Consider the following 15,136-nt stretch of genomic DNA (forward strand, 5'->3'; position numbering starts at 1 on the left):
CAGTCACGGGCCACAATGAGTGGATGACAGGTCACGGCTACTCTATACCTCTCTGATCCGATCCACCCAGATGGAAGGGGACGAATTCCCTTCTATTTTTTGTATTGGATTTGTAGGATCGGATTGGAGGCAGGCGGGCATAAATGGACAAGAGTGTTTACATCTGCCGCTCTGTAGAGGCGAATCGAAGGTCCGATTGGGTAGGGGCGATCGTGTGAAAAGGGCCTAAACTGCTTTCACACTGATGTGCTGTGGTTTACCAACACCGCGGGTGCAGCGTAGCGCACCTGTGTCTATCCTGTGGGTTAACTGAACTTTGCTATAGGACTCTGCCTGTGGCAAAAGCCGGTGCTGTACAGGAAGCATCAGGCTATGGGGCTCTGCAGCCACTTTCTTCCTCTACCACCAGCTTCATTCACAACACTGATGCTGTGATATGACGGGCCAGCAACCTGCGAACTGGTTTTGATAACCCGCCATTCCAGAGCAGGAGGTCACGGGCCACATCAGAGGGCTCCGCAGGCCACTGGTTGGCCACCCCTGATGTAAACCAACTGTGTATGGCCCCCACAAGGTCTAAATTGTTATTCTACAGGATTTATATAGTGCCAACAGTTTGTGCAGCGCTTTACAATGTGAGGGCAGACAGTACAATATAGGAGGAATCAGAGGGCCCTTGCTCATTGGCGCTTACAATCCTGCCCCTCCTTCCACTGATAAACTATTTTTCAAGAATGCTGTGTGCATTGTTGACCCAGAACAAGTACAAAAAAAAAACCTTTTGGACACTCATTTACAGCATGTTTGTTCCAGGTCTGTGACTTAAGTATTGCTCAAATCAGACACAGCCAGGGCCACAAGCATTTTCACAAGAAGTCTTCACTTTAAGTTACAGAGTGGGAACTAAAATGATACTTCTGCGATATAAAGCTGGAACAGTGTCAACTATTTTCATCTTTTTTAGAGTTGAACTTTAAACACATTCTTTATCAAATAAAGTGCAAAGCCATAAATCTCCAGGTGTATTTCTTTTACTCACCAATATCAAGATAACTGATCTGAAAACTCTGCTCCTCAGATAGGTCCTGAAGAAGGCTGCAGAACCCCGAGCTCAGGATGGTTAGGGGATGTTTCCTCAGATGTAGGATCTTCTCTCCGGCAGAATTACGGAGGGAGTCCCAAGTACATGCCATACCTCGCCCTCTGCCCCCATCTATCTTTCCACCTCCCGTACACTGCAAAGACATAACGAGCACCATGTAAGAGGTATCCTTTTCTTGATGCAGAATTGAGATGTTTAATGTTAAGGGCAAGAAAAATGATATAACCAACACAACCATTACTCAGCATGTGGCTATTATAACACTGTCGTATGCAATTCTAGTCAATCCCCCACTTTTTCTAGTAATAAAAGGTCTTAAACTGTTGCCTGCAACTACCAACTTCTCAATTGTCAGACTTTATTCACACTTCCACTCTAGCATTTACCTTCTCACATTATTTTTTTTTTTTACATGTGGGAGAAGTAAACATTTTGCCTGCCACATTTTTTTCTGCTCGGTTCCCACTTGTGCAAACCACGTTTGAAAGCCCATTCATTTGGCTAGTCTGCTGTGCCGGCGCTTTTAAGAGGGGAAATTTTTTTATATAATATATATATATATATATATATAAATAAAAAAGTGCATGCCTCTTTTCAACCGCATACTTTTTTTGACCATGCAATCTACGTGGTTCCGTAAATATGCTGCAGACTAAGATGCGTGGGGGTGGCATTCAAAATGCATGGCAGCGTCTTAGATGAGCCGTGTGATCTGGTTGCAGGTGCGAAAACAGATGAAGCCTGCAGGCAAGTGTGAACCCAGCCTTAAGCCACATTTTTATGCCCCTGCAAAGAGTTGCGCATGCATGGCAAGTAAAACACCCCCCTAACGATTTCATTGAGAAGTGAATAGGGCCGTATCGCAACCACATGCAACGCACCATTCTACATATGGTGTGAAATTTACAGAGTTAAACAGAAAACAGCCAGTGAGGACGTGACCCTCCCTCTGTTTGGTGTTCTAAGTCTCAGCAGTTTTAGTTTGAACATAAAAGCTTAGTTCAACCTGCATTACAGAATGCTCTCAATTGATAAGTGGTCGCTTCATTGTTCACCCCTTGCAGAGTATTAGAAACCAGACAAAAAAAAAAAAAAAAATTGCATATGAAATACATCCATTTGTCATTTTTTGCCTTGGAAGCTCAAGTAGAAATTTTAAATTAAACAAATGACTGACTTCTCTAAAACAAATAAAACAAACATTTTAGAAAAATAGTTGGCCTTTTTCCCAGAGCAGCGCCTAGAGAGAGTAGGACTCCATACCCGAGAACACTGTGGGACTGCGTGACAAAAGGGGGACTGTGGACACGGATATAAAAAGCGGGGCTGTGCTGTAAAGGGGGGCTGTGGACCAACTCTAAATATCCCATCACCAACCGCCCACACGGTCCCTGGAAAAATTGGCTGCCACAAAATAGGTTGGGGACAGCTACTTTAGGGGGCTGGACTGTGCCCAGAGAATAGAAAATGCTGCAACATCAGTGGGAGTAAACAATGTTTGAGGTTGGGTGGTCAGGGAGACTAAATTACATAGCCCCATCCTCTGGGAGAGGGGGATAGGGAGAGGCAGAGATCTGTCCACATGGACTGAAGGTCTTTGACGGGGAAGGCATCCCTGCCATTACAATATGTTGCTATATCTCAGTTTCATTTCCAGAGCTCCTTGGACCATGTATGATGACCTTGTCCTTTGTCTTTTTACCATTATTCCTTTTTGATATATTGTCCAATACGCTGAGTAAATAAAGATTGTGTGTTTATCAGTAGGAGGAATGTCACATAATTAGTGTTAGTGATAGGAATGCTGCCTCATCGTTGGCGTTAGGGCCTTATATCAGTAGAAGGATTGGTGGCAGAAAAGCCAGATAAGACAAGCAAAGGGCTACATCCAACCTGTGAGCAGCAGTTGAGACCTCTGGCTCAGTGGAACCAACTTTTAAAAGTCTACAGTGTCATATTGAGCTGATGGGTGATTTTACAGAGGGCGAAAATCAAAGCAGCTATGAAAAGTCTAGACCCCTCAAAGGCACCTGGTCCTGATGGATTTGCAGGCCACTATTACAAGAAGTTTTCGGAGTTGTTGGTGCCCCACCTATGCTCTTTTTAATGGCCTGAAGAAAGGCTCGGCTTTAGCTACACATGAAAATGCAGCCTTTATCCAGGTCAAGGGATACACCATCTCAAACAGATATCCATAGAAGAACCCGGCAAGGATGCTCCCCCATTTTTTTTTTTTTATGGGCCCAGGAACCCTTGGCTATTCTAGTCATCCTGACATAAAGGGCATAAATTGTGGGGAGCTCAGGCACAAGTGTGCAGTGTTTGTGGACGACATCCTCACGCTTCTCTCATCCCCAGTCACGTCACTACCAAACATTGCGCCACTTCTCCATGAGCTCAGGTCTTTCCATCAACCATTCGAAATCAGTTGCCTTTAACCTCTTAATGGACACGGACACAGTAGCACAACTGAAAAAATCATTGCCATTTAAAATGTCAGACAAAAGCCCTCCCATATTTAGGACTCTTGTTAACCCCCACTCTAGATAAGTTATATCAGGCAAACTTCCACCCCTCTCTATACAAAATGGTGGCTGATCTCAAACATTGGGTTAATAATCCTCCATCATGGTTAGGCAGACTGCACGTGATCAAGATGAATCTCTTGCCATGGCTACTGTATCTTTTCAGAGCACTGCCCATCTCAATTTGTATGCCAGACTTACACAAATTCCAAAACAAGGTTCTGAAATTTATATGGTGGAAAAAGACCTCGGGTGAACAAGCGCACCCTATACATGCCTAAGATGAGGGGTGGCTTGGGAGCCCCAAACTTAGCCAGATATTTTTATGCAGCACAATTGGCACAGCTAATTCACTACCACTCAACACCTCTGTCCATCTGGATGAAAATGGAATCATCCTTACACCCCACAAAACCAATTCCCCCACACCATCATTTTCATTAAACCTATGGGAGGGACTGACAAAATCCTATCATTTAAAATCCCCACACACTCCCATGGTCCCACTAGCTGGCAACCCAGACTTCACCCTCAGGCCTCAATTCCCAGACCCTTGCTTGGTGGACAAACAAGAGTTTGATATGCTTAGCAGACTTCTGATCATAGGGGTATTCTAGCACAAGGATCCCTTCAAGAGAAATACCTCCTTCCAAACTCAGAAATTTCTCATCATTTGCAAATAGTGCATTTTCTGCACACCTTGCAACGGGCAGCCGATATAACCACGTCCACCTCAATCGAGTACTTATGTAGATCCTTTGATACGCACACTGGCTTTATCTCCAATATATATAGTATATTGACCTCTACTCCAGAAAAATTGTTCTACATGAAGTGGGAACAAGGCATAGGTGAGGCATTTGCTCTAGCTGAATGGTCCACAATGTCACAGTGTGTCAAAATCATACATAAATACCTCATTAATTGAAGAAAAAGTAAAAGGTTTTGCTTAGATGGTACAGACGAGAATAGCATAGTTTGTCCCAGGGGCCTCTCCCTCCTGCTTTTGAGGGTGTGGTTTGGAAGGCATTGTGATCCATATATGGTGGACCTGTCCCAAGGTGAGACTTTTTGGACCCGCCTTTACAATTTCATCTTCTCACATACATAGGTGAATTTAATTAAATCACCGCAAGAAGCTCTTCTGGGACGCTCGGTAGAAGGCACACCTAAATAGGCAGGGAAACGTGTAGCCTTTACTGCAGCCAAAATAGCAATTGCCAGATCATGGAAGGCACCCACCATCCCTTTCGACTTGGTAAAAAACAGTCGACATGGATCACGGTAAATGAACGCCTCTCCGCGATCCCACAGGACAAACGAGCCCTATTTGACAAGATATGGTAACCCTGGATAAAATATTTGTCTGACCCCCTGTAAGATATCAGGGATTGACCAAATTAATCTTAGGGAGTGCACTTCCAAATGAATAGTGTATAATGTATAGTGCCATCTATGCGCACTGAATCGCCTCAGGGCGCATTTTGCCACCGGTGTCCATCTTTGGTATAGCGTGGTCCTTCATCACGTGGGGTCCTGATGCGCTAACACATACAACATACACATATTTGGCCAATTTTTTTTGACAGGATCCAATTAATCTACCAGCATGTCTTTGGAGTGCAGGAGGTAACCGGAGTACCGGAAGGAAACCCACGCAGGCACAGGGAGAACATGCAAACGCCAGGCAGATGGTGTTGTGGTCGGTATTTGAACCAGTGACCCTATTGCTGCTATGTTAAAGTGCTAACCACTACACCACTGTGCTTCCCTCTGATATAACTTTTTTTATTCTTTTCCCAGATTCATCTTTGATCTTGGTCTCTCCCCCAACAGCCAGTTTCCTACTGCGCAGAGGAGGGGCCAAAGATCCTTGTAGATTGCTGCCATGATCTGACCCGGAAGCGTGAACCTCTCAAAACCAATACCTTTATGCACCCCCAAATAAAAAAACCTGAGCGTTACCATAGAGAACTGATCTTCTTCAGGTTCTGGCTCTCCGCTCTCCCGGTGTTCTGTGGGTACTCTATGGATCTGAAGCAGCATTTTGGCAGCAGCATTCCTCTTAGCCAGCTTCTTGGATGTACCACTGCCTGTAAAAATAAAATTACTGTAACGACTTAGTCTACAACAAGCTTCATAAAATGACTGTTAGAGGGAGAGAGGTGGTGTGTGGAGAGGTGGAGAGCGAGTTATATTACCACAGAAACAAATAACCTACCCCATTCAACATCAACTTACACGTGACAATAAAATTACCCCTATGGAGTGAAGAAACGCTGCAAAATAATCCACATGCTAAAATATTCAACAAGTTAAAACAGTACAAGTGTCCATACAAAGCTATTAGCTTTAGAAGGCGATAAAGCACTTTAACACAATATACATCCAGTCCTTTGATCAATCATGCGTGTCGCAAGTGCTTAAATGTCCAGTAATAACGTGCTACTATGCACACCAAAGTGCCCTCCACCAGTCACTATCTGCTCACCTCCCAGGGCAACCCCAAGTTGGGTCTAGTTGCGCCTTCCCCTTAGGGGCATCAATACAGTGATTTTCACCTCCAAATGTAGGTTCATGGGATCCTGTTCCCCTTTACATTATCCCTCATTTAGATGTACCATAAAGGGCAACAAAAGAGCCGACTCTTAACTGTATAAAAACAGTAATTTATTGCAAGATTAAAAGGTCACACTCACATTTAAAGATGCACTATTTGTGGTGCACACAGGTAGTATGCTCTGCACAGTGGGGGCATGGACTCGCCAAGAATCACTCAAATCTCAATCCTGTGCCTTCAGCGGTTGGGTGTCTGCTTCCTGATCCTATACGATGAAGTCATAGGCCCTGCCTGATGAGTTTGGTCACTGCACTTCACTGCCATTTTAATTATTTGTCTTTAATGTGGGAACACAATTAGTGTTGAGCAGCAACCTCAATAGTATTTTAATTAAAATATCTTTTAGCATCTTGTAGTATTCTCTCACGGCTAATATTAGAACATACATAGCGCAAGTGACTGACTTTATTCTCTATTCCACAAAAGTACTGAACATATTTTTATCCCCCCCCCCCCCCCAGACATACTTTAAAGAAAAGTAACGTTTTTGTGTTTACTTAAAGTGGAAATAAACCCTCCTATTTTTTGTTAGACAAAGACTGTTCCATCCTAGCCTCTGATTAAATATATATGACCACCTATCACATTTGATCCATCTATGGCCATTCCTGCTCAACAGAAGGCAATCTAACAAGCGACTTCTGTTGAATTGGAATGTTGGAAGCTCGCGATCAGACAGCTGCGGATCAGTGCAGTAGGGAGGATTCTTTTATCCACCTCAAAATGTGTGGATAGAGGAATCCTTTTTTTATCATTCATCCAGCCAGCTGGCTGAATGGGAAAAAAAAAAAAAAAAAAAAAAAAAAAAAAAAAAAAAAAAACACACCCACACAAATTGTCTATGGTCAGCCTATGCTGCCATTTCTTTTATTTAATGTTTGACTAAAGCTGGGCACACACTTTGTTCAGCCTGCAGGCTGAAAAAACAAACAGGATTTCCCCATCCAAGCTAAAGAGCATGAATGTAGGACTATGCCAATGCAGCTATTATATTTTGACAGCCACAGCCAGGGTCAGTCAGAATTCCTAAATGTCAGCTGCATCCGACTGGATGCAGCCACTGCTCAGGTAACAATTTTCCACCCAGCTCCTTCGATCTTTCAATCGAAGGATGTTGGGCAGGTGGCTGCTGATAGGGCTATCCAATTCTTATATAGTACAAACCCAGCATTATGGAGGGAAAGACAGTAAAGGGTTTACTTTTCACAATTAAGTTGTACTTTTTTGGGAAAATTCACTGGGACTAGGTTATATAGTTTAGATGGAAGTTTTATTTGGTGGAGATTTTCTTTACATTAATTAGTTCAACCACAAAAAAGGCAGACAAACACCACAATAAAGAATCCCGGATAAAACCTACAAAGCAGATATTTTACTTGAATTCAATCTGTCTTGATAATGAGTGTTGGTGAATGAGCTTGCTAAATAGCTGCTGGAATACTATTCTGCCCATTATAAGAGTATGGCTAAGACATGAGATCAAGCCTAGGTAGAAACACACTAAACCCCAATTGGAAAAATATGAGATGTAATGTTTAAAAATTCACATCCCATGGTGATGCTGGGGCCATAAATGAATTCATATGTGTGCTGAGAACTGCCACCTTCATTCAATAGTCTTAATGGGCTTTGCAAACCCCATGACTTCTAATTTACAGTTTCTAGATTTTACTGATGTCCAGCTCACTACAAAAATGTCTTCGCCCCATCACCCAGTTATACCAATCTCCAGGAATCTCTCCACACGGCAGGTCATGGTGAACTCCTTCCGGTGTGCTGGCCCAGACTCTTGTGTTACTGTATATTCAGGAAGCCTCCAACCTTTCTGCACCACTAACTCCTGAGGGGCAGAACAAAAGTGGGCAAATGTCATGCAGAAATGTTCAGTCAAATTTATTACAATTAGACAGTTCAACGGGTAAAGAATGCTGATAATAATATTTCCAGAATTGCATGACAAACCTGACTTTGGCACTGCTCCCCTTAACCAACTGAAGCTACACCAAGGTTAAAAAGAATTCCCTCCCACTATAACCCTAGTGATTACATAAAATACAAAATTCTGTGGAGATATAAAAGCCTGTATATATGGCATGGCTATATGGAGAAGTCATAATACACTTCCCCTTCCTTCCCTGACACAGAATTGAAGGAGCATCAAGGATGATGGCTGGCTATGACTGACAAATTTTTGCTCACCAAGAAGTCCAAGCGGTGATGGCTGGATTTTTCCAGTTGCAGATTTACCCTTTAAAGCTTCAGCAGGTCCTACCTAAGAGGTTGCTATAACTAAGTTACATAGTTACATAGTTACATAGTTAGTAAGGTTGAATAAAGACATCAGTCCATCCAGTTCAACCTGAGTGAGTGTCTACAATTGTCCCTATCCCTTTACATTGCACACTCACATTGGTCCCTACCCTCAAGGAGCCACAATCCAAGATCCCCAGTGTGTGTGCAAAGGACTCACTGACTATAACATATGCAATAAAGCACAAGCAAATATATACATGTGTTGTGGTGCACTGTTACTCATCCTGAATGTGGTATTAAACCCAAAAATGTAATACAGTACATCCGGAAAGCATTCACAGCACTTCACTATCCACATTTTATGTTACAGCCTTATGCCAAAATGGATTAACGACTTACGGATAGCCCTCCGTCATACGCCGGCACTTTGAAGTGGAATATCGTTATGGCAGCAGCTAGCTGCCATAACCACCGTATCCACCTTTAGATAAAAGTGGTCTCTGCGACGGATTTGCTGTGAGATCCCTCTTATCGGTGGCAGGAGAGGGCCCCCCACCACTTATCGGAGTCGCCGGCGGAGGTGATAGATTCCTGTCCCCTCTGTGGTATGGAGATGAGTGAGGGGGCTTGGCCCCCATCCAGCTCCATACCATTGCAGGGCGGAAGGACATCAAAAACGTCACTTCCGCCCATTGCTCTTAAAAAACAAAACAAAAAAAAAACAAAACAAAAAAAAAACACTATTTTCACAGCTTTTTATTTTAGTGTAAATATGGTCTTTTGGCTTCAGATCTCATATCCAAGAGGTCCTGTCATGCTTTTTTCTATTACAAGGGATGTTTACATTACTTGCAATAGTAATGCATATGTGAGTAGCGCCCGCATATGAAAATGGTGTTGAAACCATTTATGTGAGGTATCACCGCGATCATTAGAGCGAGAGCAATAATTCTAGTCCTAGACTTCCTCCAACTAAAAACGTGCAACCAGTAGAATTTTTTTAAACGTTACATATGGAGATGAAGGATAAAAGTTTGTCACCATTCCACGAGCGGGCGTAATTTTTAAGCGTGACATGTTGGGTATCCATTTACTCAGCGTAACATCTTTCACAATATTAAAATATATTTATATATAACATTTATTAATAATGCTAACTTTTATTTTTATTAAGTATTGCAACAACCGCCATTTTATTCTCTAGGTGTTAGAACAAAAAAAAAAAATAGTGGGGATTTAGTCTTTAGTTGGCTATATGGTGCTTAAGCCCACTTACTGTGTCAAAGTACCCCAACATCAGTGGGTCCTACGCAATCAATAGAATGGAAGATTCTGCTTCTCTAAACCAGAGAACTAAAAAAGGACTCCCCCTATAAAACACAGGTGGACACTAAGAGGCAATGATGGGGGGAGTGGGGTACTCCAGCCCAAAAAGATTTGGTCCGAATCCATACAATAGACAGATTTGGAGGTGGGGGGTACAGAAAATTTTCTGCAACATTGAAGGTCCCAATGAGCACAGTGGCCTCCACCATCTAAATGGAAAAAAAGTTTAGAACCTCAAGGACTCTTCCAAGAGCAGTCCACTAGGTCAAACTGAGCGATTGGGGGGAAGAAAGCCAGGGAGGTGACCAAAAACCCCATTACTCTGACAGAGCTCCAGTGTTCTCTGCTGCAAAGGTTCATCTTCCAACAGGACAACAACCCTAAGCACAGTCAAGATAACAAAAGTGGCTAAGGGACAACTCTGAATGTCCTTGAGGGTCCCAACCAGAGCCCAGAATTGAACCCGATTGAACATCTCTGGAGAGGTCTGAAAATGGCTGTGAACTGACGCTCCCCATCCAACCTGATGAAGCTTTAGAGGTCCTTCAAAGACGAATGGGAGAAACTGCCAAAAATAGATGTGCCTAGTTTGTAGCATCATACTCAAAAAGACTTGGGAGTTTATAATAATTGGTGCCAAAAGGTGCTTCAAAGTACTGGAGCAAAGGCTGTGAATACTTCTGTACATGTGATTTTTTTTTTTTTTTTAGGTTTAATAAATTTGCAAAGATTTCAAACACACTTCTTTCACATTGTCATTATGGGGTATTGTTTGTAGAATTTTGAGGAAAATAATGAATTTAATCCATTTTGGAATAAGGCTGTAAAAATGTGGAAAAAGCAAAGCGAGCGCAGTGAATGTTTTCCAGATGCACTGTATATTGCAGCTCAATCATTAGATGTGGTAGCTGCATTCGTTTTTTTCTCCCACCTCCGATTTCACCGGGCGATCTGGCCAGTAACACCCTCCTGTATTAGAGTGCCTCCACGCTGGATGAAGGCGCAACAGACACCCTTGGACAACAGCATTGTCAGCCTGGGGGGGCTGAGGTGGAGTGGTAGATTCACTAAACAAATTGAAGCCAAATGCCAGCTAATACTTTATAAGCAGTTTGGGATAAAGGTTTTACATAAATAAATGGCAGTTATTGTAGAGCACTTCTGCTGGTGTTAAATGGTTAGTTACATCTTTATATCTGATAAATCTGGAAGGGAGTTTGTTTTTCAAAAAACAGACTTACTGGCTGGATCACCAGATGAAAATAGAAGAAAAGGCCTAAAAAAGAAAATAAATGCAGCCATCACATACAAGAATTTGTAATCTGCAATATAATAAATATTTGCTTTGTATTACACAGAGTGGCCCCCCAATCTCTACTTGTGTCCCCTATTCAGGTTATACTACTGGCTACAGAAGGATTGGACATGGGTGGGGGAGGGGGGACACTAAAGTCATGTTTTGTACACATGTATTAGGTATGTTAAGTGGTTATGTATTCCATGGGCCAGAATAAAAAAATAAATAAAAAAAAAAAAAGTATTCTAGCCATTGGAATGAACACTAAATCACCAAATCTGCCTAGTGTCTAGGGTGCATTTAACACATGTTTAGGCACATCAATTTTTATTTTTATTTTTTACAGCCTGAAAGCTCCTCTCCTGAATGTGCTTGTGCATTTGTTTGTTTTTTGCCTGTAAACACCTATGAGTGCATGAAAACAAAGGTGCATTTACAGTGAAAAACCTAAAGAAAACCGTAACGTGCCTGTAAAAGCAGCATTTTTAAAGCCCACTATACACGGGGCCTTAAGCAATACTACACTCCGATACAAAAACAGGCACAGAATGAAAGCCATGGGATTTAGTACGGAGAGAATTTTGCAGCTTTAAAGCTACAAAATGCTCAGGTATGAATGGGGCCTTATACTTGTCTGTGCCAATTAGATGATTTCAGATGCTGTCATGTGAAGATGTGAAGAGCAATGAAAGTTGGCGGCTCTGTGGAACACAGGTAGGTTAAATGGAGAGGGTGGGAGTGGCTCACATGGGGTGGGGGGGTCTGGACACAAGGGAGAAGAGGGGTGATCAGAGCAGCAGGAGGGGTGCAAATTCTAGAACAGATCCTCTGGTGGCTGTCCCTGCAGTGCAGCTGGGAGGAGAAGAGGAGAAACCAGGGAGAGCCACAGGAGGATTGGTTCAAGTGATAAGGTAGTACAGCCGGTACTCCTGGTCCCCCCTGTTGAGCTAATTAGGACTGGGCCTGGTACAGGAGGGCAGCCCTGGCTGTAGTCCATGCATAGACCTCACATCACACTTTACACATTCAATTTTATGGTTGAACTAGATGGACTTGTGTCTTTTTTCAACCTAACTATGCAACATAAAAAACAGCAGAAATGAACCGAAGTCAAAAATAAATTTAGTTACCTGCAGTGCCCCCACAGGATTACATTCTGACTGCTGAGCAGATAAAGGGGGTTTCAAGTCAATGGCGTGATTTCTAAACAGGAAAAAAAAAAAGCCACATGTAGAATCCTGTTTAATGAGCCCACATTAGGCATGTTCAAAGCAATTATTCTTTAACCATTTTCAAGTTTATGGTAAGAGCCCTCTATGCTCATAGCAAACACTAACATTATTTTGATAGGCCAAACATAGGTGTCTAATGAACACATTATAAGCCCTTTTTCTTACATTTGCAGAGGACCAGTAAATGCACAGGTGTGGTCAGCACTTAAAACAGAAGTATGGGTTTAAAAACAAACAAACCCAAACCTGTATATTCACCTAGGTCAAGGATCTGCAATTAGTGGCCCTCCAGCTGTTGCAAAACTACAAGTCCCATCATGCCTCTGGGCATCATGCTTGTGGCTGTCAGTCTTGCAGTTCAGCAACAGCTGGAGGTCCGCTAATTGCAGATCCCTGACCTAGGTGGATGCAGCATCCCCTGCCACTTCTAAGACTGAGAACTGAGTGATCAAAGACCGCTGAGTACTCGGTTCTCAGCCTTCAGTGACCAAAAAGCTGGTGACTCAACAGCTCTCTGCTCTGACCCTCCAGCGCTCACTGGAGCACTGGGCTGTGGAGGGGCCAGGAGCAGCTGGCTCAGACTCAGATCGCCAAGAGGCTGAGCCAGCTGCCAGTCCAGGCTGCTGGGTGGATCCCGAATTTGGAGCCTGCACCATGGCTGAAAATGGGTCACAAGAGTGCAGAATGAACAGCACTCCTGTGATCCACAGAAGTATGGCCAAAATATAAATATCTTTGGCTGTACTTCTCCTTTAAAGATTTAAGTTCAGAGGAAACAGCAGAAGTCAGGACCGTTTTGTTGAGATAGAAAACGGCAATCAGGATGTCAAAGGGCCACCGAGAATTGCAAGAGACCTCAGCTGTAGTCAAATGTATTAGTCAACTGGGAGAAATGTTATGCTCTTCCTCTGTGCAGTTGTGCTTCATAAATATATGCATGGTAATGGGAAGAAAATCTGGCTATCCAAAAGGTAATTGAAGGTGCCCAATCATGACTAGGCTCATGCAATGCATGTAAATAGTTTTAACCTATATGTGCGCACACACACAAGTAGTATTTATATTTAAACACTGTATTCAGATTGACTTGCATTGTCTAAAGATTGTTATAGATGGATCAAAATTCAGACATTTAGCAGGAACGAATGGTAGAAATTCCTATCTACTTCTGTTCATACACCTTGTCAGATTAAAGCCACTCGATCAGCAGGTGCCAGATTACAATAGCGCTGCCGGATGGATTCTCCCATCCACACATGCGAGGCCATAAGTTGGCTGCTGAACCAAAAAAAAAAAAGGGAAGGAAAACCTGGGTATGGCCAGCTTTAACCCGACTCTTAACCCCTTCATGCCAGTGGCACATGCAGCCTCGGAGGGTGGGCCTTAATGGAGAGTGGCCACATGTGTACCAGAATGTAAACTGCTGTGTGAAGAGCTTGTGGCCTGCGTGCTCCCAGCAGTTACCAACGGCTAACGGAAAGCTCATCTCTACTGTGATCCAGGAGCTTTCTGATCATGTGACAGCCAATCACGTGAATAGAAACCTGCCCTCTCCCGGCAGCAGAAACCTCTTAAAGGGCCAGACATCGCCGGCATTAAGGGGTTAAGCTTCACAGTCCAATATGGGAAATTTAAAAATGTGCTGCCTTGCTAGTTGCCAAGGTGGCTTAAATCTGAACATTAGGTATGTTTTTTTTTTGATTAGTTACCTTGGACCAATTAAGGTATGCATGTGACCTACATATGGGATCCCTGTGGAGGCTGGAAATCATTGTAGTAGCCACCACTACTACAGCGATTGCTGCTAGTTTCTGGGCCTCATTCTGAGCAGCATTCCTGATGCGTAGGGAAGGAAATGTTACTCGATTAACACAGGCACCATTTAGGTGAGAAGTTTTTTCAATGACTACAAAGCATTCTCTTAACGGAGGTAGAGAGGTGAGGCGACCTCACAATCTCCACCTCATCCAATCAGCGAATACCTTGATTTAGGCACAGGGCCCAGAAGCTAGCAGTGACAACTAAAGCTGTCACAGGGATCCCACAGGTATGGCACATGCAAACCATTTGGCACAGTTTTACACCCCAAATATGGGCATGAAAAAAATAGATAGCAGAAGGACTGAGTTAGCCTTTAAGCAAAATGCAAGGACCAAACCTCAAATAGTGTAGGTATGGCAACACAAAAAAAAATAAAAAAAAAATAAAACGGCTCTGCTCCTCCCTCCTATCAAAGCTAGACAGTATATTGTGAAATCCTGTAGAACCTGATTGCTATAAAATAACTAGGTCTGGATGAGGTAGGTGTAGCACGATAAAGCAGAGCAACCACAAAACAGTTTCTGAATTATGGCCCAGCACAATAAAACCTTTTTTTTTTGCAAAAATGACGACTTTATTGAGCATAATGGACAGGATATCACCAAAACGTAATGCAACAGGCACTACGCAAACAAACATGTGCATTTTACAGACAGGTACAGTAAATATACGAAAAATTACAACACGAAACGTGTGATGCAGTGGTCAGCAGAAGAGTCAATAGGGTATAAAGTGGGGGGGATATTCCCTGGAAAAGACAGAGATATCCAGTGTAAAGGTTAGCCAAGTCACGGCACTGCAGGTAGAAGCATTCTCCAACCATCTGTCCCATATTCTGTTATATTTATGGGAACAGCCCCTATGAGTGTACAACAGCTTCTTAAGGGGAAGTGTGTCATTAATCGCCCTAATCCATTGCTGTAACGTGGGGGGGCGCCCTCTCAGCCATGTCCTGGCAAT

The 15,136-nt window shown here is 43.0% G+C and overlaps 1 protein-coding gene across 2 annotated transcripts in view; it reads right to left on the minus strand.

Moving 5' to 3' along the window:
• Positions 1 to 15,136, minus strand: part of TARBP2 (TARBP2 subunit of RISC loading complex) — a 53,426-nt gene that overhangs the window by 2,810 nt on the left and 35,480 nt on the right. For both annotated transcript variants that reach the window (XM_077483828.1, XM_077483827.1), the window contains exons 5-8: positions 12,254 to 12,326; positions 7,970 to 8,087; positions 5,593 to 5,720; positions 1,040 to 1,235 (exon numbers count right to left, since the gene is read on the minus strand). In XM_077483828.1, the coding sequence (XP_077339954.1) occupies positions 1,040 to 1,235; positions 5,593 to 5,720; positions 7,970 to 8,087; positions 12,254 to 12,326 (515 nt within the window). The remainder of the gene's footprint in view (positions 1 to 1,039; positions 1,236 to 5,592; positions 5,721 to 7,969; positions 8,088 to 12,253; positions 12,327 to 15,136) is intronic.

The sequence above is a fragment of the Lithobates pipiens genome, unplaced genomic scaffold, assembly GCF_037356315.1.
Source record: "Lithobates pipiens isolate NorthernLeopardFrog02 unplaced genomic scaffold, aLitPip1_a1.2 Scaffold_16, whole genome shotgun sequence".
Classification (NCBI taxonomy): domain Eukaryota; kingdom Metazoa; phylum Chordata; class Amphibia; order Anura; family Ranidae; genus Lithobates; species Lithobates pipiens.